Consider the following 27,390-nt stretch of genomic DNA (forward strand, 5'->3'; position numbering starts at 1 on the left):
TCAGGTTTTTCCTCTAATAGGTAATCAGTCCAAAGTGAGGCAGAAATAAATAGAAAAGGGAGCTTCATTGTGTAGCATTTCTGCCTCTATATTCCTCTTGCTTCCTGGCAGCGCTCGCTGTTCCCTGGAAGATCTTTGTAGTTTCTGGGTCAGACCTAGATCTGTTAAAAGGGCCAAAGAGACAATCAGGGGTCACAATCCCAATGCATTTGTGTTTGTGAATGATTCCCTTTGTGTGCCATATTCCTAGTCATGGTCCAGTGCCTTCATTGCCAGAGTGGCGGTTTCCTTGGGAGTCCGGCACACTGAACTCTGCCAATGTGGAAGCACCACCCACATTACATGATCCATGACCAAAACTTCGACCAAGCATGCTGTGTAAATTTGATTTTTTTCCCCAAATACTGTAGTTTAGTAGATAGCAAATAAGGCAGTCACAGGGTGTCGGGTTCTCTTCTCCCAGTTGTGCTGTGGGTCCGTCTTCCAAAGAAAGCACCAAGACACACGCGGGTAGAAGTTTTATTGTACCGAACGCCAGAACCTTCTTTTGCGCCATATATATAGGGACTCTCACATACCAGAGGGTAATTGATGTTTTATGGCCGGCCTGCTTTTATGGCTGGCATCTGTTCTTTGTCAGCTGACCAGAGATGTCAAGGATTGGGGATCCTGACACAGGGTTGCTGTGAATTTTTCAGGTTTTAGGACCATGTTCTAGTAGTATTCTCTCCTGACGTTTCACCTGCATCCTCGGAGGTTTGTTCAGAGGTCTGTTGGAGGTGAGGCAAGTGGAGTGTGTATATACTTTTGGAATAATGTCCAGGGTGGGAGAAAGGACTCTTGTCTGTTTGAAGCAAGTATAAATGTTGCAATTAGCAAGCTTGATTAGAATTGAGTAGCCTTGCAGCTGCAAAGTCAATCAGTGAGAGTATTTGTTGCTTGTTGTTGCCTGGAGGCATCCTTTGTTTGGGAGGTGTTAACTGGCACTTGATTGTTTGCTGTCTGGAGTTCCCAAGTTTTTGAGTGGTATTCTTTATTTACTATTTTGATTCTGGTGTTTTTTTTAAAATACAGTAGAGTCTCACTTATCCAACATAAACGGGCTGGCAGAATGTTGGATAAGCGAATATGTTGGATAATAAGGAGGGATTAAGGAGAAGCCTATTAAACATCAAATTAGGTTATGATTTTACAAATTAAGCACCAAAACATCATGTTATACAACAAATTTGACAGAAAAAGTAGTTCAATATGCAGGAATGCTACATAGTAATTACTGTATTTACGAATTTAGCACCAAAATATCACAATGTATTGAAAACACTGACTACAAAGATGCGTTGGATAATCCAGAACATTGGATAAGCGGGTGTTGGATAAGTGAGACTCTACTGTATAAATGTTGCAATTAGCAAGCTTGATTAGCATTGAGTAGCCTTGCAGCTGCAAAGTCAATCAGTGAGAGTATTTGTTGCTTGTTGTTGCCTGGAGGCATCCTTTGTTTGGGAGGTGTTAACTGGCACTTGATTGTTTGCTGTCTGGAGTTCCCAAGTTTTTGAGTGGTATTCTTTATTTACTATCTTGATTCTGGTGTTTTTTTTAAAAATATTGGTAACTGGATTTTGTTCCTTTTCATGGTTTCCTCCTTTCTGTTGAAATTGTCCAGTTTTCCAGTGTGATTCTGTGATAAGCTTTTCACCCTGGTATAATCAAAATATAAGGTTTATTCACTGTTTCGGACATGGGCAAACTTGGGCCCTCCAGGTGTTTTGGACTTCAACTCCCACAATTCCTAACAGCCTACCGGCTGTTAGGAATTGTGGGAGTTGAAGTCCAAAACACTGGAGGGCCCAAGTTTGCCTGTGTCTGCTTTACATTGTAGTTTGACACCACTTTAATTGCCATGACTTCATGAAAGTTGTAGCTTTACAAGCTCTGAAGTGCCTGCCGAACTACAGCTCCCAGTATTCCATAGCAGTGAGCCAAGTGGTGTCAAACTGCATTATTTCTACAGTGTAGATGCACCCAGAGTTTCCCAAATGTTCCTTTGACTTCATTTATGAAGCTTGCCAACATTCATTTGGGTTAATATGTTACTCTGAATTCTCATAATCTTGATGGAGCTGTCGTTGTCCTCTTATTTAATGTGCAGTTAGGAAAATCTACATCTGCAGCTGAGCACAGAGGGAAGCTGTTAGAAAAACCAACACATTTCTGCTTGAACTTTCCGTTTCCCGACCATTTCCTTTTATGATTGTTTGCCTCCGCCAGCAGTATGACTTCATACAATCTTATGAATGGCCAATGAGAGCTGTGTGTGCATGCAATGGCTGCAGGCGGTACCTATTGATCTACTCACATTTGCATGTTTTGGACTGCTATGTTGGCAGAAGCTGGGGCTAACAGCAGGAGCTCACCCCACTCCCTGGATCCACCAGTGTAATTGCACTCCTATTCTCTTAAACAGAAACAAAGCCTTTTGGCCAGTGTGATTTTTCAGGGCCCATCTATGGCAGCGTTGTGTCAGTACAAAGTATTGCTAAACATTTTATTTATTTATCAACACTTTTTAAGGAATGTTGCTGCTCTGGTCTTGTTGTTCTCTTGTTCCTTTATGGATGGATGTTGGGAACACTGCGCAGTTTCAGACCTAGAAAATCAGAGCTTGGAAACATTTGTAAATATTTGGTAAATAAAAGAAAACAACAAACCCACAAGAGAAAGTTATATAGTTTGCTATATGCATCAGCCATTTAATACATTGCTACATTGTTAAATATTTTTTAAATCTTCTGAAATGATTAAAAATAGCCACCCTGCTCCCAAAATTTTCTCCTTTGCTGCGGCTGGATCTATACTGCCTGATATCCCAGGATCTGATCCCAGATTATCTGGTAGTGTAGACTCATATAATCCAGTTCAAAGCAGAAAATCTAGGATCAGATCCTGGGAAATAGGGTAGTGTGGAGCCAGCCTGAGTTTAATTGTATGGCAGTGTAATATAATGCAATTCAATTTCTAAGCCATCTCCATTTCTAAGCTGAAGCCCCAGCGTTGCTTGTAGACACCTCAAAGGTCATGTGGCCAGCATGACTGCTTTGAGCGTCATTACCTTCTCTCAGTACCTATTGATCTACTCACATTTGCATGTTTTCGAATTGCTAGGTTGGCAGAAGCTGGGAGCTCACTCTGCCTCCCAGATTCGAACCACCAACCTTTTGGTCAGCATGTTCAGCAGCTCAGTGGTTTTTTATTTATTTAAATAATAAATAGATCATGCTAAAACGTTTTTTGAAGGGATTGGGGGAACTTAGGGGTCAAAGATATAGTCCAGTGGTTTTCAACCTAAGGTCCCCAGATGTTTTTGGCCTACAATCTCAGCCAGTTTACCAGCTGTTAGGATTTCTGAGAGTTGAAGGCCAAAAGCATCTGGGGACCCCAGGTTGAGAACCACTGATATAGTCCAAGGACTGCAATTGTACAATGGAATATACAGTAGAGTCTCACTTATCCAACACTCACTTATCCAACGTTCTGGATTATCCAATGCATTTTTTTAATCAATGTTTTCAATGCATTGTGATATTTTGGTGCTAAATTTGTGCTATGCTAATAATATAATATATTGTATTTACATATAATTTGTAAGTCCCCTTTGGGGTGAGAAGGGTGTGATACAAATGTAGTAAATAAATGCAGTAAATAAATAAATAATAAATAAATATATTTTAGACTTAGACTCGCCCAAATCTGAAATGACTTGAAGGCACACAACAACAACAACAACAACAACAACAACAATCCTAATTAACTTGACTATCTCATTGGCCAGAAGCAAAACCACATTTCCCATTGAAATCTTGATAAATGTATGTTGGTTAAAATTGTTTTTATTTTTAAATATTGTATTGTTCTTTCATTGTTCTTGTTTTTGCAGTACAAATAAGACATGTGCAGCGTGCATCGGAATTTGTTTGTATTTTTTTTTCAAATGATAATCCGGCCCCTCAACAGTATGAAGGATTGTGGCCCTCGGCTTAAAAAGTTTGAGGACCCCTGGTCTACATTGTAACATCAGTTCAAAGAAGATAATATGGGACAGATGTAGGCGAAACATCAGGAGAGGATGTTACTGGAACATGGCCATAGAGCCCAAAAAAACTCACAGCAACCCAAAACCAAGAATATTTGTTCCTTGAGGAAGAGATATACTCTTCCCACTTTGTTTAGGTTCTTCTGGGCAGCACAATATGTGCTTTTACATTATGAAGTAAATAAATAATCTGGGCTGGAAAAATGCTTAGAACCTGCTGAAAGAGTTAACCAAGTAGTTTCAAACTAAACTGGTGTTCAGGGAATCAACAAATAGGCATCAGTTTTCTGCTTTCTGGAATGTAAACAATATGTATGTATTACGATGCAGAGAACAGCTTTCGCCTTCCATTTCCCCCAGGATTAATAAAATCTTCCTGGCCAAAAGCTCTTCTTATGTCTTAAATCTAAGGGAATGAACAAGAGGCAGTTCATTCGGGAGGAAGAGGTAAACCACTCAAATTAATCTGAAGGGTTTTTTAAAAAGTAACAACTACCAAGCATGAAGCTGATTAAACAAGCCCCATATAATCCGCTCAACACAGTCTTGTTGGTGTCAAATATATGCACGATTTCCATAACTGGGATGAAACTAAAATGATTTGTTCCATCTTAACAACACTTTGCAAAGAATTAAACAAATCCTGGCTTGGACATAGTTTGCTGGAGGAAAAAACAAAAGGTTGGTACGGAAATGACATGTTGTCAGGTTAGTGCTCTAAGGCCAATTGGAAAAAAACAACTACGGTTGGCCTTCTACATTTGCAGGTTTAACGTTTTATGGATTTGAGGGAGGTTTTTTTGCAGGTTTTATTAATATGCTCTTTCTATGGATTTCTAGAGATCCCAAAGAGTTTCCCCAAAGATTTAGTGATTTCAAGCAGTGCTCCAATTTAGGCCCATCTCTGAACGGTGAAAATATTGAAATACAGTAGAGTCTCACTTATCCAAGCTAAACGGGCCGGCAGAAGCTTGGATAAGCAAATATCTTGGATAATAAGGAGGGATTAAGGAAAAGCCTATTAAACATCAAATTAGGTTATTATTTTACAAATTAAGCACCAAAACATCATGTTACACAACAAATTTGACAGAAAAAGTAGTTTAATACACAATAATGTTGTGTTGTAATTACTGTATTTACGAATTTAGCACCAAAATATCACAATATATTGAAAACATTGACTACAAAAATGGCTTGGATTATCCAGAAACTTGGATAAGCGAGGCGTGGATAAGTGAGACTCTACTGTATAACATTTGAAACAAATGGGATGTATATATAAAATACAAAATCAGCTTTTGGGTTTTTTTTAAAGGGGCCAGGATGATGCAGCGGGTTAAACAGCTAAGTTGCTGAACTTGCTGACCGAAAAGTCGGGGATTCGAATCCGGGGAATGGAGTGAGCTCCTGATGTTAGCCCTAGCTTCTGCCAACCTAGCAGTTTAATCTGTTGTGCCACTGGGGGCTCCTTATTCTAGTGTAAACAAATATGGTTTCTAATGTAAACAAGCCATTAAATATGCTACCTTTATGACTATATTGGCATATCTGAGACACGGTATGTTGTTTTGGCTTTGAGAAATGACTTCAGAAATTGCCTTTCCCTGTTGTCCTTTAGGTCTTTTCTCCATTTTTGCTTTTTGCTCTTTCTGTCCATTGTCTTCCCTGCATCCAGTCAGCCCCTTGGGATGAAACCTGAAAAGCACAAAAAGCTGGCTTCAGCCTGTTGAGCTGGTTTGGGCTCTCCTTTGCGCAGGGGAGGCCTGCTTCCCCCTAACAACATCAGATGTACAGCTTGAAACTGTGCTGGTTTGGAGGCGAATCTGACAACATTCTCCTCCTTGGAGTCAAACCAGCTGCTTTCTGCTTACTTTCTTGTCAAGTCATCGGAAGCAATGCGATCTTGCGGGTTTTGCAGCCGAAAGGCAACCACTCTGTTTCCTGTTCCAGGCACAGCAAGACGTTCTGCTCAGAGAATTTAGTATTAACTCTTTAATGGCCCATTTAAGACATTTGCTTCATCTAACGTGCATCTGTAGGTCTTGTCTTGGGAGAGAAGCATGGTGTCGGATAATTCGTATTTTGGGCTTTGATCTATTGGCCCCATTTTAGGAGGCAATCCCTAGCAGTAAGACCAGGAAGATGTCTGTTGGCAGAAACTCAGGCAAGTGATTTACCTGAGCTGCCCATTTTGAGTGAGTCCCTGTTTTGACGAGCATTCAGATGAGGCCCAATTGAAATTAACCAGCAAGCAAGGAGAGAAGGTGATTTTCAGCCATGAAAGATTTTATTATCTGCAGATAAGATGCTAGCTAGTGATACATTCACAAAGTAGATAGCATACAGAATAGTTTTGTAGCCCTTATTATACATAGGCTAATTCTGACCCGTCACAGCCACTGGCCAGCGTGGGCTGGGAACAAAGGATGATCAAGTATCGATAAATAGGGTTCCTTTTACTGAACAGGAAAAATAACAAAATAATTGAGGGCATTTTCTAGCCCTAACCAGGAATGCTATTGTTTTATGAGATGAACATGGCATGGCCCCTTAATAGGGCTGACCTAGCGGTTCCAGACCCCAGAGAAACAAAACATCATATATTAATACAATCATGCAAAAATGATGGGTTTGACTGTAGACATGCAGATTTCCTTCCGATGCGAGAGGTCCCGTTCATCAAAGGTGCAGTGTGGTGAAATTGGTTCTTCCCCAGAGGGCAGGGAGAGGTGATCTCCCCTGCCTGAATAGAAGTATTGTGTTGCAATGTCCAGGTAAAATCCAAGAGATGAGTGAGGCTGGAAATTGATGAGGAAATTCCCAGCTTGGTTTCTTTTTCCCAGGCTACGTAATTGTGTGGGATGCAAGACATCTTTGGGTTCAAGGAACAAGGTTTCCTCCAAAGGGAAGGAATGGGGATCTCAGGAGCATAAAACATTAGGTTAACACAACATATAGGCAAAATAGGAACACATAGGGAAAAAACATGGAACATTTAGGGCAATTTATATACATGAGAGACATAGTTTTCCAAAGTACCTTTAACAAGCCAGAGGAAAAAGGGGGAAGGAAGGCAGAGTGGAAGAAGAAGAGGAAAGGAAAAAAGTGAGGAAGGAAGGAAAAGGTGAAGGGAAGGGAAGGAAAAGAGGGAGGAAAGGAAAAAGAGAGGAAGAAAGGAAGGAAAGGAGGAAGGAATAAAGAGAAAAAAGGAGACTTCAGTGAGTGGGGACCTGGCCCAGGTAAACTAGACATTCCAAGGACCCAGGGCTGGTTTTCTCATGCAACACATCTGGTCACTGTTTTCATACAAACTGGATCTACACAGCCCTATATCCAAGGATCTGCTTATCCCAGATATCTGGCAGTGTAGACTCATATAATCCAGTTCAAAGCAGATAATCTAGGATTTGCTTTTCTCCATTAGGTGAAGCTTAAGCTCAGCCCAAGAACATCAATTTGTCCCGTATTTCAGGAAAATGACTTGGGAAAATCACCTCTGAGTATGCCTTGCTTGAGGGTGCATCTACACCAGGGGTCCTCAAACTTTTAAAGCAGAGGGCCGGTCCACAATCCTTCAGACTGTTGAGGGGCCGAATTATCATTTGAAAAAAAAAAACTGAGCAAATTCCTATGCACACTGCACATATCTTATTTGTAGTGCAAAACAACAACAATAACAATGAAAGACCAATACAATATTTAAAAATGAAAATAATTTTAACCAACATAAACCTATCAGGATTTCAATAGGACGTCTGGGCCTGCTTCTGGCCAATGAGAAAGGTTAATTAGGATTGATGTGTTGTCGAAGGCTTTCATGGCCGGGATCACAGGGTTGTTGTATGTCTTTCGGGCTGTGTGGCCATGTTCCAGAAGCATTCTCTCCTGACGACTCTAAACAAAGGATGCCCCAGAGGCAGGAAGAAGACAGCAGATAAGCTTTTCAATGCTAATTAAAGTGATTAACATTCACACTGACCTCTCTCACCCTAGACTTTCCACAGATATATATTAACCTCTTTGCTTAGTTTTCTCCATACCTCACAACCTCTGAGGATGCCTGCCATAGATGTGGGCGAAACGTCAGGAGAGAATGCTTCTGGAACATGGCCACACAGCCCGAAAGACATACAACAACCCTTAATTAGGATTGTTGTTGTTGTTGTGTGCCTTCAAGTCATTTCAGACTTTGGGCGAACCTAAGTCCAAAATTATTTATTTATTCATTTACTACCTTTATTTACTACATTTATATCCCACCCTTCTCACCCCGAAGGGAACTCAGAGCAGCTGTATGTACATACAATATATTATATTATTAGCATAGAACAATATTAGCATTATATATTACTATATTGAACTATACCACTATACTGTAACATTATATGTAATATATAAGATATAATTAATATTATTATATGGTATTATTATTAGTATTATATTGTATAACATTATAATAGTATTATCAATATCATATGTATATACAATATTGTCAGCTCACCACAGCCGCTCCTGAATGAACACACAAGACTCTCTGTGATATCACCAGAAACTTTTACTGTAGGAAACATGAACATCAGAAAAGCCAAGAATGGGAGGCTCCGGCCAACCCTCCTTTATATACCCTCCCCCTCATTTGAACAGTCTCTTCCCGCTCAGTAAAACCCCGCGCAAATTCCCCGCCAAGTCCATCAGCCGTTTCTCCTCCGAGTCCTGGGACGCAGGTGTCTTATCAATGTCAGTGACCCTGAAACTCAGAGCCACATCCAGGCTCTAGTAGCAGGGTTCTGACACAATATATTATATTATTAAAACTGATATAAAAATATTATATTATAAATGAGGGTGGGGGCCAGGTAAATGACCTTGGAGGGCCGCATCCGGCCCCCGGGCCTTAGTTTGGGGACCCCTGATCTACACCATAAAATTAATACAGTTTGACACCATGTGCATCATGGGAGCTGTAGTTTGGTGATACACCGGCACTCTGGCAGAGGATGCTGAAGAGCTTGTGAAAAGACAACTCCAATGACTGCACAGCATGGAGCGAAAGCAGTTATAAAGTGGTGTCAAACTGCATTAATTTTACGATGTAGATGTACCCCAAGTCACATATGTCCCAGTTTTCAATATTGGAGCTTATGTTAAACTTATGTTAATCTCTGTCAGGGGGTCAGTCTGTACTTTGGGAGGTTGTTTGTGTGTGTGTATTGTTCACCAGCACTGGGCTGGAGGTAATTGGGAAGGGGAACATGTGCAGCCCACGTTCTCCGTCTCCATCTCATTCGCCCTGCTATCTTTTCATCTAGGTTTTTGGAGCCAGGCCAGCTTTTGGCTCACACAATCACGGCAGGGCGAAACAGAGCTGCCTGTGTGCTCCATTGTGCATTGTTCTTACGGTGGCATTCCTCCTTTCAGTGAACCTTTCTGTTTCCTCCCTGACCAGGATTGTGCCCAATAGCTGTTTGACTCATTGAGACAACAATAATGATTGTGGATGATTTACATAACTTTAAAGCGGGTAATGAAAACATTGGAATACAGTGAAGCTTTGGCCTCTATAGGGGTTTGGTCCCAATGTCCATGGATGCTCAAGTCCTGTCATATGCAATGGCGTAGTTAAATGGAGTCCCCAGTGGTGCAGTGAGTGATCTATTGAACTTGCTGGCTGAAAAGTCGACAATTTGAATCTAGGGAGCAGGGTGAGCTCTTGCTGTTAGCCCCAGCTTCTGCCAACCTAGAAGTTCGAAAACATGCAAATGTGAGTAGATCAATAGGTACCGCTCCGGAGGGAAGGTAACCATGCTCCATGCAGTCATGCCATTGGCCACATGACCTTGGAGGTGTCTACGGACAACGCCGGCTCTTTGGCTTAGAAGTGGAGATGAGCACCAACCCCCAGAGTCAGACATGACTTTTTTTTAACTTTTTTTAATTCTTCATACAGATAACAAAACAATACACTGCATACCTTAGCCATCTAAAAGATAACATAAAAATCTGTTTACAGTCTTTATGGCTGGGATACAGGTTCCAATTGTGATTCTCTTTACTGCATATCTTAATTAATTGCCCCTTTAAACCCCCCATCCCACCCACCTTTACCACCCTCTTCCCTCTTCCCACCCCCAACTGGGTTGCTTGAATCAATACATTGATTTAATTGTCTGTAAGGCCTGATTTAAACTTCTGTACCTATCTTTTCCTTCTGTTTTATCGATTAAACAAGACCATTTCCTATGCCAATCTTGTCTTAACTCAATATTCAAATATTTATTTTTCTTTTCATGGATGAAATCATTAATTAAATATTCAGAAAGATACGACCACCAGGTTTCTAGGTCTCACCTTGTTTTATCTTTGCACCATCTGGCAATTGTAGCATGTATAGCGGCTATCATAAATTTTAATATATCTGACCATTGGTTGTTCCCCTCCTTTACCTCTATGTTAAGGGACAAAAATCGAGCTTTATCCCAATATAGCTTTTGCTCTATTATTTCCTCTATTACTTCTCTAACTGTTTTATAGTATTTTTGGATTTCAGGGCAGTCCCACCTCATGTGGGAAAAAGTGCCAATCTCCCCACATTTATGCCAACATTAGTTAGAAACGTTTTTCATAATATGAGCCAGTTGATAAGGGGTCCTATACCATTTTGAAATTATTTTCTTTTGTGTTTCTTTTATTCTTAGATGTTTAATTTTTTGGGTTTTATCAATCCAGGAGTGTACTAAGTTTTCATTGAAATTTATATCCTATTTCCAGACCTCTACTAAAGCATGTTTTGTATTATAGGATAAGGCTGTTAATGACATGACTAGACTTAATATCAGGGGAAAACCTTTACCTTTACCTAGTTAAATGGTGTCCCTTATATAAAATGGCAAAATTGAGTGTTGGGATTTGGCATATTTTCAAGTTGTGAGTGATTGAATCCGTGGATGTGGGATCTGTGGATAGGGAGGCCTGACTGTATATGCCATTGTTAACTATTGACAGCACTGTTTTGGGTTGGCAGCTGCTTTCCATTAGGATACCATCAAATGGAATGAATGCAATTCAATTTCAGTCTTGTTGCTTTAGGCCCAATCCATAACAAACAGCACTATTTTGCAATAGAACAAAATATCACACAGGTCTGGAGCCTTTTTTAAAAAAGATTCCTTGAAACTATATTTGTACACTTTTGTGTCTTTTCTTGGCACCATAAGGCTCTGTTTCCCCTAAAATAAGACATCCTCAGAAAATAAGACCTAGTAGAGGTTTTGCTGAATTGCTAAATATAAGGCCTCCACCAAAAGTAAGACCTAGCAAAGTTTTTGTTTGGAAGCATGCAGGATTGGTAAATGTACATACCATAGATTGTTGTACATGGAAATAAAGGTAGTAACAAGACATAATAATAGTAATAATATGATAATAACTTTATTCTTGTATCCCACCTCCATCTCCCAGAAGGGACTCAGGGCAACTTACACAGGGACAAGCAAAACAACAACATAAATTTACATACAAACGGAAATTTAAAACAGTAATTTAAAAACAGTTTAGCAATAAAATATAATATAGAAATTCTTGAAAGGGTTCACAGTTTGGTTATGCTGATTTGTGATGACAACTACTGTACAGTACATAATAAATTTTCATTTTTAAAAAATTCAACCATAAATGTGAATTCTTCTTTGTGGAAAAATAAGACATCCCCTGAAAATAAGACCTAGCGCATCTTTGGGAGCAAAAATTAATATAAGGCACTGTCTTATTTTCGGGGAAACACGGTAGGCATTGTGGTACGCTGCATAGCCTTTTAGAAACACTGTATAGCCTTTCTCTAACTCCATACATATGCACACACATTCTGGTGTTTCTTCAACAATCCAGCAGTTGCCCAGAATGTTGTGTCATCGCATTGGAGCCAGCTGCCAAAGCTGTTGTGGCTGGCATTGCTTAATGTGTGATCCTTGGCTCAAAAAAGTAGAACCTAGAGGGAAAAAGCAGCAAGAACTCAAAAACAATAATGATCCTTTTCTAAAAATAGGAGTGTATCATCAGACCACATGCAATGTGGAGCAATGAGAGAAATGTCTGGAGCTCTTTGCAAAGAATCCAATGTTTCTTGCGTGTCCCAAGTTCTTTAGAGATGTCAGCACTTGGTTGAAGGTACTCAGCATCCAATTAGCAGGATTGCTTGCAAGTCTCTGAGAAACAGAGAGGGATATGATCTGTTGTTGTTGTTTTTGTTGTTGTTGTCTTGGTTTTTATCCTGCCTTTCTCTCAATATTGGGAGTCAAGGCGGATCATGACCTTGTAAAACTACAACTCGCAGGACTCCATAGCGTTGAGCCATGGCGGTTAAAGTGATATCAAAGTCCATTAATTCCACAACGTAAATGCATTCTATCAAACCCTTTGAAATCCTATGCAGAGCTTTCCAAATTGTGTATCGTGACACATTAATGTGTCGGCCACAGTGTGTAGGTGTATTTTACAAATGTAACAAGAAACCTGAATATGTGAAACAAGCAATAAATCTTATATTTTAAAAAATCTAAATGATAAGTCCTCATGAGATATTTCGTGCATTTTGTTATTTGTGTATCATTTCTAAAGGATTGGTTTAACTTCCGGTTTGCTAATAAAACTGAATTACTGTGTCGCGAAGTGATGTGTCACCAGCACGAAATGTTTGGAAAGCTCTGTCCGAAAGGCATAAAACCTAAACGTTTTACATAATGGAAGTATATACAGTAGAGTCTCACTTATCCAAGCTAAACGGGCTGGCAGAAACTTGGATAAGCGAATATCTTGGATAATAAGGAGGGATTAAGGAAAAGCCTATTAAACATCAAATTAGGTTATGATTTTACAAATTAAGCACCAAAACGGCATGTTATACAACAAATTTGACAGAAAAGCAGTTCAATACGCAGTAATGTTATATTGTAATTACTGGATTTACAAATTTAGCACCAAAATATCACAACAAGCTTTCAATGGGTGAAAAATTCGGGGCTATGTCTGTTTTTATTGTTGCTTTTATTGTTGTTTTTATTGTTATTTTAAAGCCAAGTGTATTGTTTTAATCTATTTTTGTAAACCGCTCCGAGCCAAACTGGGAGTAGCGGTATATAAGTTTAATAAATAAATAAATATATTGAAAACATTGACTACAAAAATGGCATGGATAATCTAGAAGCTTGGATAAGCGAGGCTTGGATAAGTGAGACTCTACTGTACTTGTTGTCATATTATGTCTGCATAGGACGAAAACCAAAGTTTAGCAGCGACCAGAAGACAGAGAGAGAAGATTGAGATAGAGCAGTGGTTCTCAACCTGTGGGTCCCCAGGTGTTTTGGCCTACAATTCCCAGAAATCCCAGCCAGTTTACCAGATGTTAGGATTTCTGGGAGTTGAAGGCCAAAACATCTGGGGACCCACTGGTTGAGAACCACTGAGATAGAGAGTCAAATGGACATTTTTCAGCCAGGTCACAACAGAATCCCTCCTGTGTTAAAATGTAAACAGGTGAAGAAAATTGCAAGCAGATCTCTCCAAAAGATTCAGATTTAGACAGCCATTTTCCATCTTTGTGCTTTCTAATATGGTCAAATGGGGTTGCCAGAAGTGCAAGTCAAATCGGTGCCCTTTGGAAATGAAGTGCCTTGGCCGTCTTTTGTCTGGAGCCGTCTGGTTAACGTCTTGGCTGGCTTTGTCAGTGGCTCTCAGCTGGGCTCTTTGCAGGGTGCTCTATCGACTTGGAACAGTAAGCACATTCCTTGCGTCTCCAAGAATGTCAAACGAAGGCGAAACTGGCAGTTAAGACCTCAGCCTGGCTCCGTTCCCTGCCGTCAAATTCATTTGCCTTGGCAGCCACCCACCATTCCTTGTTATCGCCCCATTCCCATTGAAATGGGCATCTCTTTGGAGCGTTATCAACAGCAAGACAGGCAGTTTCAATAGGCAGATGCTGTCGAATGCCCTGTGCAAATCTGGGGCATGTCAGAAATAAAGCCATTTCCTTTTTTAAAGAAGAGAAAAGGTTGGATACAGCCTGCATTAAAAACCTAAGCAAGTTCTAGGCATGCTTTACTGCAGGGGTCCCCAAACTAAGGCCCGGGGGCCGGATGCGGCCCTCCGAGGTCATTTACCTGGCCCCCGCCCTCAGTTTTATAATATAATATATTGTATCTTCTATATATATAAAAGAGTGATGGCATCACGGTGACCCACAAAACAACAAAACTACAGCCCCCCCCCAACCTCGAAATTTGACAACACAACCCATCATCCATGCCTCTAGGTTGATACAACAAAAAGAAAAGAAAAATAAAGTCCTAATTAGAGAGAGAGGAATAATTGCTTTTATCCAATTGCTGCCAGTTAGAAGGCTAAGCTCCTCCAACTTGGTCTCCTAGCAACCCAATAAAAAATAATAAAAAACACTAAAAATTAATACAATAAAATACAATAATAACAGAAAATAACTAAAAATAAAACAAGAAAATAATAAAATATAATAAATAAAAATATAACTTACAATAAAATTAATAAAAAATTGCAAATAACGTCAAATAAAAATTACACAACAATTTTTAACCAATACCACCACCACTTTGCCACAGCAACGCGTGGCTGGGCACAGCTAGTATACATATAATATTAATAATAATATTATAATGTAATACAATGTAACACTAATAATAATACCATATACAGTAGAGTCTCACCTATCCAACGTAAACGGGCCGGCAGAACATTGGATAAGCGAATATGTTGGATAATAAGGAGAGATTATGGAAAAGCCTATTAATATCAAATTAGGTTATGATTTTACAGATTAAGCACCAAAACATCATGTTAGACAACAAATTTTACAGAAAAAGTAGTTCAATACACAGTAATGCTATGTAGTAATTACTGTATTTACGAATTTAGCACCAAAATATCATGATGTATTGAAAACATTGACTACAAAAATGTGTTGGATAATCCAGAATGTTGGCTAAGCGAGTGTTGGATAAGTGAGACTCTACTGTAATAATATTAATTATATATTCTATATTACATATAATATTACTAATAATATTACAGTATAGTTCAGTATAGTAATATATAATGCTAATATTGTGCTATGCTAATATAATATATTGTATGTACATATAATTTGCAAGCCACTCTGAGTCCCCTTTGGGGTGAGAAGGGTGTGATACAAATGTAGTAAATAAATGCAGTAAATAAATAAATAATAAATAAATACATTTTAGACTTAGGCTCGCCCAAAGTCTGAAATGACTAGAAGGCACACAACAACGACAACAACAACAACAAGAATCCTAATTAACTTGACTATCTCATTGGCCAGAAGCAGGAACACACTTCCCATTGAAATCCTGATAAATGTATGTTGGTTAAAATGGTTTTTATTTTTAAATATTGTATTGTTCTTTCATTGTTCTTGTTGTTGTTGTTTTTGCACTACAAATAAGACATGTGCAGTGTGCATCGAAATTTGTTTGTATTTTTTTTCAAATGATAATCCAGCCCTTCAACAGTCTGAAGGATTGTGGACTGGCCCTCTGCATAAAAAGTTTGGGGACCCATGCTCTAACATATGGAGGCAATGAGTTCCACAGAATTGGAGCATAGGCCGAAAAGGCTCTACGCCTTGTAGCTTCCAGGCGTACCTCCATAGAGCCCGGTACGTATAGGAGATTTTCCTGGGAGGATCGAGTTGACCACTGATGGAGAAAAGGAATGAGGCGGTCCCTAAGATATAATGGTCCTTGGCCATTTCGAGCTCTAAATGTCAGGATCAGTATCTTGTAAGAGATCCGATGTTCTATTGGTAGCCAATGCAGTTGTTTCAGAATCGGTGTAATATGGGATCTTATAGATGATCCCGCTAGCAGCCTGGCTGCTGCCTTTTGGACCATTCGGATCTTATGGGTTTTTGTCTTTGGAAGGCCAGCGTATAAGGTGTTACAATAATCCAACCTAGTGGTGACTGTTGCATGGATTACCGTTGCCAATGCTTCTGTCGAAAGGTAGAATGCCAATTTCCTTGCCTGGCGAAGATGGAAAAAGGCCTGCTTACTTATGGCAGTGATCTGGGCCTCCATCGTCAGCAATGAGTCCAACACAACCCCAAGGCTTTTAACAGTAGCAGACGGAACCAGAACTTCCCCATCGAAATCAGACAGTGTCTGGATTAACTCTGGTGGCTGGTCGGGCCAGAGTATCTCAGTTTTTGCGGGATTCACTTTTAGTCTACTCGCTCGCAGCCAATTCATCACTGCTTCCAAACACAGCTTAAAGTTCTCAGGAATCGTGGTTGTCGCCAAAGAGCCCCTGAGATTTGCAATTTCAAGCCTCAAGGTTTTGCAAGGTTTGCCTTGCATTTTCCCCTCTTGCTTCCTCTTTCTTCGGCCTCCCCTTTTGCGAGCCAGGAGCTCTGCTACCATATTTGGAGCTCCTTGGCCCGACTACTGGCCTCACATTTGCTTGCTGGAGGAATTGGGTGGGTTTCTTTTTTCTACTTGCCCGTATATGGGAAAGCAGCTGGAGGAGTCCTATAACTGGCCTGGATGGGAAGTTAGGCAACCTCCGGAGCGCTGGGTTTCTCACGATGAGCTGATAGCCAGCCCACCCTTCCTTCCCTGGTTTCCTAGGAACACTCTGGAGAGGACAGATGTGCTCTTTTGACTTCTGCAGCTGCATCATAACAATCTGTAGTCTTATATACCTTTGCATTAGCAAGGCAATTTGGGTAGGAGAGCAAAAGCAATGTTTCAGCCAGCTAGTTAATAACTCATTTAGAGGCAATGGCTTCCAGGGAGAGTTTATGCTAGCAAGCATATGGCTGAAAGATGTACTATGAGTCCTTTGTTCTACTCAGGATTTCTGTTTGTTTTATCGTTTTTAGCCCCTGGAACCTTTTTGTTGCAGCTAAAATAAACTTTTATGATCTCCCACTCAGTGGCCTTATCTGGCTGAAGCACACCGAGGACTAGACCCCTACAATGTGACTACAATGTGTTAATCCAGATCAGCAGACTGATCCAATCCCACACGTACCCAAATGATCAGTATAGATGTACCCTCAGTTTTGAATATCAAAAATTAAGTACAGTAGAGTCTCACTTATCCAACATAAACGGGCCGGCAGAATGTTGGATAAGCGAATATGTTGGATAATAAGGAGGCATTAAGGAAAAGCCTATTAAATATCAAATTAGGTTATGATTTTACAAATGAAGCACCAAAACATCATGTTAGACAACAAATTTGGCAGAAAAAGTAGTTCAATACGCAGTAATGCTATGTAGTAATTACTGTATTTATGAATTTAGTACCAAAATATCACGATATATTGAAAACATTGAATACAAAAATGAGTTGGATAATCCAGAATGTTGGATAAGTGAGACTCTACTGTATATTTATTTATTTATTTATTTGCTACATTTATATGCCGCCCTTCTCACCCCTAAGGGGACTCAGAGTGGCTTACAAATTAAATTTACATACAATATTATATTATTAGTACAATACTGGCAATAAATTACTATATTGTACTATATCAATATATTGTAATATTATAGTAATATATAAATGTAAAATATAATATATAATTAATATTATTATATTGTATTATTAGTATTATATCATATTACAGTATAATATTATGAATATTATATGTATATATAATACGTTGTAATTATTATATGTTATTGTAAAGATATATATATAACTAGCATAGCATATATCCATTTAGAAGGGGCTGTGGTGGCGCAGCGGGTTAAATCGCTAAGCTGCAGAACGTGCTGACTGGAGTTGGCGGTTCAAATCCACGGGATGGGGTAAGCTCCCATTGTTAGCCCCAGCTTCTGCCAACCTAGCAGTTCAAAAACATGCAAATGTGAGTAGATCAATAGGTACAGCTTCAGTGTGAAGGTAACAGCGCTCCATGTAGTCATGCTGGCAGCATGACCCAGGAGGTGTCTATGGACAACGCCGGCTCTTCGACTTAGAAATGGAGATGAGCACCATCCCCCAGAGTTGGACTCAATTAGACTTAATGTCAAGGGGAAACCTTTACCTCTTGTCTGTTTGGACTTATTTATTGGGCTTCCACTTGTCTGACCTAAGTTGATTGGGTGCAACCTTCTTTTATTTTTATTCAAGCTCTTAGGAAGATCTGATTCAGACAATGCTCCAATGTACAATTTGGTTTGGAAACCAGCCATGGGACCCCGCTCTTCCCTCTTGCAACTGTACTTTATGTTTCTTTTTGAGCACTAAGCACAGATTACTGTCAAGTTGGAATCGTCGAACCGTAGATAATACTTGGCATCCCAATCAAATCTGGAATCCCACTGTTTTGGTTTGAGGAACAAGTAGCAGCCACAGATTGCAAATGTTTAGATGATTCGTACTAAAATGAAAGCTGAAAGAAAACCCACAGACACTGGGGAAGAAGAGAGAGTGCCCCTGAGATCTGTTTTGAAACATTTCTGCTTGGCGAGCAGGCACATTGTCCATAGCATGGCGGGATGGTGTGAATGAAGACACGCATTCAGAGCAGATCTCACCATGAAGCTTTTTTATAAACTCTATAAACTAAACTATTCTATAAACTAACTAGCTGTGCCCGGCCATGCGTTGCTGTGGCGAAGTCTGGTGGTATGGGAAATAAAGTATAGAGGAATTGGTGGTAGTTAAGGTAAAGGGTAAAGGTTTTACCTGACATTAAGTCCATTATAAATGGGTTATATAGCTGTGTGGAAGGGCCTTGAATCTACACTGTCATATAATCCAGTTAAAATCGGATAATCTGTATTTTATAGGCAGTGTGGAAGAGGCCTAAGCGATGCCTAACTCTGCCTGTCCCCTGGGTTGAGTGGGTTGCTAGGAGACCAAGTGGGCGGAGCTTAGCATTCTAACTGGCAGCAATTGGATAAAAACAATTATTCCTCGCCCTCTAATTAGGACTTTATTTTTCTTTTCTTTTTGTTGTATGAACGTAGAGGCATGGATGAGGGGTTGTGCTGCCAGGTTTAGTGATTTTGGGATGTGTAGTTTTGTTGTTTTGTCCTAGGCCGAAATTTCATTACCCTTTTATATATATACTAGCTGTGCCCGGCCACGCGTTGCTATGGCGAAGTCTGGTGGTATGGGAAATAAAGTATTGAGGAATTGGTGGTAGTTAAGGTAAAGGGTCCCCTGGGCTGAGTGGGTTGCTAGGGGACCAAGTGAACAGAGCTTAGCCTTCTAACTGGCAGTAATTGGATAAAAACAATTATTCCTCTCCCTCTAATTAGGACTTTATTTTTATTTTCTTTTTGTTGTATCAACCTAGAGGCATGGTTGAGGGGTTGTGCTGTCAATTTTCGAGGTTGTGTGGTGTTTACTTTTGTTGGTTTGTCCGCTGCCGTGATGCCATCACTCTTTTATATATATAGATATAGAAGTTCTAAATTGGGGCCATTTAGATTGACTTCCAAATATTTCTGCTTTCCAGCTCTCCTTCCTCTGAGTACTCTTAGCATTTTGCATAATATACAGAGATTTAAGAAGAATTGTTCACTGTGAGCAAAGGGTTTTCAATTGTTCTGCCTACTGTATCTTCGGCACATCTTGAATTGCAAGTTTTGAAAAAAATGAAGGAAAGGACTTCTGTATTTCCTCAGAGACTTGCATTCTTGTAATTTTCCATGTCAGGTTAGCTAGGAGATGTTTATCATAGATTGCTAGCCAAATGGCCTCCTCCACCCACCTTTCCCTGCAATGTTTTTCCAAGGTCTCTTGCCTTGAGTTGCGGTGAGTTTTTCAGGCTGTATGGCCAGGTTCCAAAAGCATTCTCTCCTGACATTTCAGCCACATCTATGGTAGGTATACCTCACAACCTCTGAGCATGCCTGCCATAGATGTGGACAAAACGTCAGGAGAGAATGCTTCTGGAACATGGCCATACAGGCCCGGGCTGTGGTGCAGGCTGGTGAGCAGCCAGCCAGCTGCAACAAATCACTCTGACCAAGAGGTCATGAGTTCGAGGCCAGCTTGGAGCCTATGTTTGTCTTGTCTTTGTTCTATGTCAAGGCATTGAATGTTTGCCTTATATGTGTAATGTGATCCGCCCTGAGTCCCCTTCGGGGTGAGAAGGGCGGAATATAAATACTGTAAATAAATAAATAAATAAATAAATAAATAAAGTCTGGAAAACTCACCGCAACCCAGTGATTCTGGCCATGAAAGCCTTTGATAATCTCTTGCCTTGGTTCTCCAGAGAGTGTGTGTGTTTTTATATGGGTTTTTATTACTGTCAGATGAGCCTTTCTATCTCTTAACGGGCCCCAATATCTTACTTCCAGATGAAGAAGCAACAGCAAGATGTGCTTGGCTTCTTGGAAGCCAACAAGATTGAGTTTGAGGAGATAGACATAGCGGCCAATGAAGAGAACCGCAAGTGGATGCGGGAAAATGTCCCCAAAGAGAGCCGTCCAGCCACCGGGAATCCCTTGCCGCCGCGGATCTTCAATGACAGCCGGTATCTTGGGGTAAGAGCCGAGTTTCCATTATCAGCTTTTGGGCAAAACTACATATGTATAACTAGGTTGCTCTGAGTTTTCCAGGCTATATGGCCATGTTCTGGAAGCATTCTCTCCTGACATTTCATCCACACCCATGGTAGGCATCCTCAGAGGATTGTTCAGAGGTCTGTTGACATGAGGCAAGTGGAGTGTATATATCTGTAAGGACCTCACAACCTCTGAGGATGCCTGCCATAGATGTGGCAGAAACATTAGGAGAGAATGCTTCTGGAACATGGCCATACAACTTGGAAAACTCTCTGCAACAAATTACTATGCAGTGCATCTCCAATGATATCAGGGTCTGTTCTTTGGCTGGCTTTATTTTAATACAGTAGAGCAGGGGTCCTCAAACTTTTTAAGCTGAGGGCCGGTCCACAATCCTTCAGACTGTTGAGGGGCCGGATTATCATTTGAAAAAAAAAATACAAACAAATTCCGATGCACACTGCACAAGTCTTATTTGTAGTGCAAAAACAACAACAACTACAACAACGAAATAACAATACAATATTTAAAAATAAAAACAATTTTAACCAACATACATTTATCAGGATTTCAATGGGAAGTGTGGTCCTGCTTCTGGCCAATGAGATAGTCAAGTTAATTAGGATTGTTGTTGTTGTTGTTGTTGTTGTTGTGTGCCTTTCAGACTTTGGGCGAGCCTAAGTCTAAAATTTATTTATTTAATATTTATTTATTTACTACATTTGTATCACACCCTTCTCACCCCAAAGGGGACTCAGAGTGGCTTACAAATTATATGTACATACAATATATTACATTATTAGCATAGCACAATATTAGCATTAAATATTACTATATTGAAGTATACCACTATACTGTAATATTATTAGTAATATTATATGTAATATATAATATATAATTAATATTATTATATGGTATTATTATTAGTGTTATATTGTATTACATTATAATATTATTATCAATATTATACGTCTATACAATATATTATATTATAAAACTGAGGGCGGGGGCCAGGTAAATGACTTTGGAGGGCCGCATCCGGCCCCCGGGCCTTAGTTTGGGGACCCCTGCAGTAGAGTCTCACTTATCCAACACTTGCTTATCCAACGTTCTGGAATATCCAACGCATTTTTGTAGTCAATGTTTTCAATACATCATGATATTTTGGTGCTAAATTTGTAAATACAGTAATTACTACATAGCATTACTGCGCATTGAACTACTTTTTCTGTCAAATGTGTTGTATAACATGATGTTTTGGTGATTAATTTATAAAATCATAACCTAATTTAATGTTTAATAGGCTTTTCCTTAATCTCTCCTTATTATCCAACATACTCGCTTATCAAACATTCTGCCGGCCCGTTTACGTTGGATAAGCAAGACTCTACTGTAATTCGTTTCCCTCCAGGATATTATCACACACATATGTTTCATAAGGCCTTGTGCCTTTGATGCCAAAGAGTGATGGTGCCTCACCAAACTACAACTCCCATAATTCGATAGCATTGTGCCATGACAGTCCAAACAGTGTCATGCATCAATGCTACAATGTAGATGCATCCTTTGGCTCACAGGAAACATGTAACTTAAGGCCTAGTACCTTGAATTGAATCTTTATAGCCATTGAATTGAGTTCTCTCTCTTTCCATTTTCCTCCCCATAGGATTACGAAGCTTTCTTCGAAGCAAGAGAGAATAATGCTGTATATGCTTTCCTAGGTTTGACTGCCCCACCGGGTTCAAAGGTATGCATTGCTAGAATTTCATGTTAACTTCTGCTATTTTGGTTTGCGTTCTCAGGGCCAAGGGTGCTGCATTGGGTTAGGAACAGTTTTTAACAGTTTTTGCCTTGTTTTGATAATTGTTTTAATAATCGTAATATTTAATACTCTTATAATATTTATATTTTATTGGTTTTTACATTGTATAGTTTTTATAGTGAGCCACTTTGGGTCCCAGCCCTGGGTGAAAAGTAGATACAGATATCCACTACTACTACTACTACTAGGTAAAGGTAAAGGTTTCCCCCTGACATCTAGTTGTGTCTGACACTGGAGGTTGGTGCTCATCTCCATTTCTAAGACGAAGAGCCAGCGTTGTCCATAGACACCTCCAAGATCATGTGGCCGGCATGACTGCATGGAGTGCTGTTACCTTCCCGCCAGAGCAGTACCTATTGATCTACTCACATTTGCATGTTTTCAAACTGCTAGGTTGGCAGAAGCTGGGGCTAACAGCGGGTGCTCATTCCGCTCCCCGGATTTGAACCCGTGACCTTTCGGTCCGCAAGTTCAGCAGCTCAGTGCTTTAACATGCTGCGCCATCGGGGGCAACAAATGAGAGGGTTGTGAGCAATGCTTAAACAAAAGCAGGACTTTACTTTTTCAGAAGGTGAATTTTGCAGAAAATATATCAACATCCTCCGAACATGCAAGGCCCCTGCTGCCTCTTTGTCTTGGGCTTTTTGCTCTAGGTGCTTTGCAGACCTGTTTTGTGTAGCTGTCTAGGTTGGTTAAGCATTAAGTTGCTTTAGGGAGCCTTGGATTAGGAAATGTTTCCTGTGATATTGATAACACGAGACAAGACTTGGCCGGCCATGCACAGTTTTGTGGCTGCCTTATTGACACATTGTGCCAGATTTCCCTGCAACCCTCTTTTGGGGTTTCATGGATTAAGACAATGCTTTCAACTTTTTTTGGTTTCTTCTTTTTTTTGTAAAGGCACATTTTAAAATAGTTCGGCATTTGAGTTCTTTTGCTCTTTGTCAAACAAAGTGACAAACCTGAGATTTTTAAAATATGCATTTAGTTGAGCATAAGCTGCAGCATCACTTTTCTATTGGGACTTACATAAGAGAACTAATTGACAGTTTTAGGAGTGGTGAATTGACAAGTTCATTAAGAAAAATGTTTGAAAATTGATTACCTGCAAAACTAGAGAGCAGAAAGAAGGTACAGTAGAGTCTCACTTATCCAACACAAACGGGCCAGCAGAATGTTGGCTAAGCGAATATGTTGGATAATAAGGAGAGATTAAGGAAAAGCCTATTAAACATCAAATTAGGTTATGATTTTACAAATTAAGCACCAAAACATGTTATACAACAAATTTGACAGAAAAAGTAGTTCAATATGCAGTAATGCTATGTAGTAATTACTGTATTTATGAATTTAGCCCCAAAATATCACAATATTTTGAAAACATTGACTACAAAAATGCGTTGGATAATCCAGAACGTTGGATAAGCGAGTGTTGGATAAGTGAGACTCTACTATACCATTAAAAGCCATGAAAAGAGAAGATCCTGCCATGCCTATACAGTGGCCCTTCCCAACCCAATACTTATGGAATGAGTTGGAGTACACCTCCCATCATCTTCCACCAAGATGATGGGAGTTGCAGTCCAAAAAACAGGGAGGATACCAAGTTGGAGAAGGCTGCAGGGTAAGAAAAGCATCCTGAATTTGAGGTTTATTAAGTTAGAAAGGCCATGGCTCATTGCTGTGGAATCCTATGAGTCGTAGTTTGGTGAATCACCAGCACTACACATCCCATGATTCCATAACATGGTGCCATGGTATTTAAAGTGGTTTCGAATTGTAATAGTTCTATAGTATAGATAATAATAATAATAATAATAATAATAATAATAATAATAATAATAATAATAATAATAACAATAATACTTTATTTATATTCCGCCCTTCTCCCTAAGGGGACTCAGAGCGGATTACAGTATATACACAGACACAGGCAAACATTCAGAGTCTTGTTACAATGACATACAGTGAGACACAGACAAAGGCAAAGGCTTCTCCTTTCATTTCCGGCTCTGGAGGTGGCACTTATCTCTGGCTCTGTGGGAGGTGCTTTTCTCTGTTTCCAAGCCATGGAGCCTGCATAGTTCATAGACACCTCCTGGTCATGTGGCCGGCAAGGTTACTTGGAGCGACTTTTTACCTTTTCCCACTGAAGCGGTACCTGTTTATCTACTCACATTTGCATGTTTTTGAACTGCTAGGTTGGCAGGAGCTAGGGCTAACAGTGGAATCTCACCCCATCCCGTGGATTCGAACTGCCAACCTTCAGGTCAGCAGTTCAGCGGCACAAGGGTTTAACCCATTGTGCCACCACAGTAGTCCAAAATGGGACTTTTCCAAGCTCTGGATAGGTTTGCTATGTTTAAAGGTGGCTTTCAAGCACCATAAGAAGAATGCATTGTAAGCCCTCACTTTTATCTTGCATCTGTTTTCAGCACAACTTCTGTTTGTCATCTTCATTGAGTAGCACAGCACCTTCCAGGATTTATTGGAGCTAAACTGAACTTTGTGAGGATTACGGCACACACAAAACATGCCTTTGTTATTTGCCAAAGTTCCAGCACAGTTTCGCCTTTCTTTTCCAGCTCAAGCCATCATCAAAATAAAAACACGTGTTTATGTTGTTGATGCTTCGCTTCCTGAAAATGCCCTAATATTTATTCTTGTTCTTCCAGGAGGCAGAAGCCCTGGCCAAGCAACAAGCCTGAGTGGCTCTCCATCCCAAAAGCCTTAAGTGTTATCCAAAGGGAAATATCTTCAGCTTTTTATACAATCGCAACCTTGTCTATGCTTCGAGAAAAAAAATATGGTTTTGTTGTTTCTGATTGCTCTGCACAGCTCTCTGTTGTTCATGAATACAAGATGACGGAGCGCCAAGCAAAACATGCCATTGAGGACAGCAAATGTCATTGAATGGATTCTGAAATGGTCGACATTTCCACGTCTCCCCACTTACCCACCCATGTAGAAATCAGCTTTTTTACTATCCATAATGCAGATGCCTTGATATACTCAGTAAACAAAGTGGAAACAGCAGTACAAAACAAATCTAAACTTTTCAAAAACCAAGCCCCAGTGCCTAAGCTGTTCCAAAAACATTGCTGAAAACGTAAAATGCTATGAAATCAATCTTTTTAAATAAACTTTTTTATTTTGTTATAACGCTAGAATGTAGCATGGTGATAGTTACAAGCGCTTGCAAGGTTATAGGGTATATTTGCACTTGCAAAGCATAGGTACTAAAATTCTCTATATTTTTCTTTTTGGTAGCAATGAAATATTTTTTAAGTGAGATTCTCATTGGAGTGCCCCTAAGTGCAGAAGAGGGAGGCTTAATCGTGGCATAATGCCATGGCCTTTTGGGGACCTAAATGCACCCAGATGCAGGGGTTTGTTTTGTAAATAAGCCAAAAAAATCAAAACCAAGCCAGGCATGGTTCTTGTTTCTGCAAAATTGGAAGACATTTGTGTCTCTTTGTGCAGAAGTTCCATTCTTGTCTCTGTGTGTTTCAGACTTTGGAAAGCAATAGCATTGTTCTTGGATTTGGTCCCACCATATGCCTTTTGTGCAACTTGCATTGATGTGCCTTTTAAGTTTCATTTGCATTTAGGAATGTCTCACAGTTTTGATCCACACACTTAAGGGTTTTGATTGTTCAGGGTGTTTTTATAAATGGCACAAAGAAGATGGTCCTTCCTTACAAATAGAGCTGTTCCATACGCTGCCATATAATCCAGATCATAGAATCATAGAGTTGGAAGAGACTTTGTGGGGAGTCCAGTCCAACCTCATTCTGCCAAGAAGCAGGAAAATCACATTCAAAGCACTCCCGACAGATGGCCATCCAGCCTCTGAAGGAGCCTCCACTACACTCCCTCTGGGGCAGAGAGTTCCACTGCTGAACAGCTCTCACAGTCAGGAAGTTCTTCCTAATGTTCAGGTGGAGATAAGTAGGTGGACCAAAGTGGATAATTCAATATTATCTGAACTTGATTATACACTGTCATATAATCCAGTTCAAAGCAGATAATCTGGATTTTATATGGCAGTGTAGAAGGGGCCTAGGATTTGTGAATCAAGTTAAATACAGTAGAGTCTCACTTATCCAACGTAAACGGGCCGGCAGAACGTTGGATAAGCAAATATGTTGGATAATAAAGTGCGATTACGGAAAAGCCTATTAAACATCAAATTAGGTTATAATTTTACAAATTAAACACCAAAACATCATGTTAGACAACAAATTTGACAGAAAAAGTAGTTCAATACACAGTAATGCTATGTAGTAATTACTGTATTTACGAATTTAGCACCAAAATATCATGATGTATTGAAACCATTGACTACAAAAATGCGTTGGATAATCCAGAACGTTGGATAAGTGAGTGTTGGATAAGTGAGACTCTACTGTACTGGGAAAGATACATCCAATACATTGTGTTCTGAATCCAAAACTCTGGTTAGTACTTTTTCATTCCATTTTAAGAACCATTTGGACTTGTTTCATAATGTATTCTTTGTTCTGTAAACCTGTCTGAACTCAAGCCTCTTTGCTGTTTTTTTTCCTGTTTTTATTCATTGGGTTTGAATTTTTGAAATCCTTCATTTCCTCATCAGTGATCATTTGGGGCCTGGATTGATGAACACGGTGACAAGGTGTTATGGTTAATTCAATTTCTCAAATAAGTCATGTGGATTAATGATTCCAGTTTAAGGTTGTTTCCATGTGTGTCCTTTCTGTTAAATTATTCCTGTTATTGGTAACTGAAATACTGCAACAAATTCCAATTTCCAAAACCCGCAGTTACAAGCTGCACATTGACCTCCTTGTGTCTACTCTGCTGCTTCGTGTTAGATCTGCGTGCATTTCCTAATAAAAAGTTTCTACTCA

The 27,390-nt window shown here is 39.7% G+C and overlaps 1 protein-coding gene across 1 annotated transcript in view; it reads left to right on the forward strand.

The window, feature by feature from the left end:
• Positions 1-27,390, forward strand: part of sh3bgrl (SH3 domain binding glutamate rich protein like) — a 33,903-nt gene extending 6,513 nt beyond the window's left edge. Inside the window, exons 2-4 of the mRNA XM_003223355.4 lie at positions 20,470-20,655; positions 22,343-22,423; positions 25,174-27,390. Of these exons, the coding sequence (XP_003223403.1) occupies positions 20,470-20,655; positions 22,343-22,423; positions 25,174-25,206 (300 nt within the window). The 3' untranslated portion in view covers positions 25,207-27,390. The remainder of the gene's footprint in view (positions 1-20,469; positions 20,656-22,342; positions 22,424-25,173) is intronic.

Source organism: Anolis carolinensis, unplaced genomic scaffold (genome assembly GCF_035594765.1).
Source record: "Anolis carolinensis isolate JA03-04 unplaced genomic scaffold, rAnoCar3.1.pri scaffold_12, whole genome shotgun sequence".
NCBI classification, from domain to species: domain Eukaryota; kingdom Metazoa; phylum Chordata; class Lepidosauria; order Squamata; family Dactyloidae; genus Anolis; species Anolis carolinensis.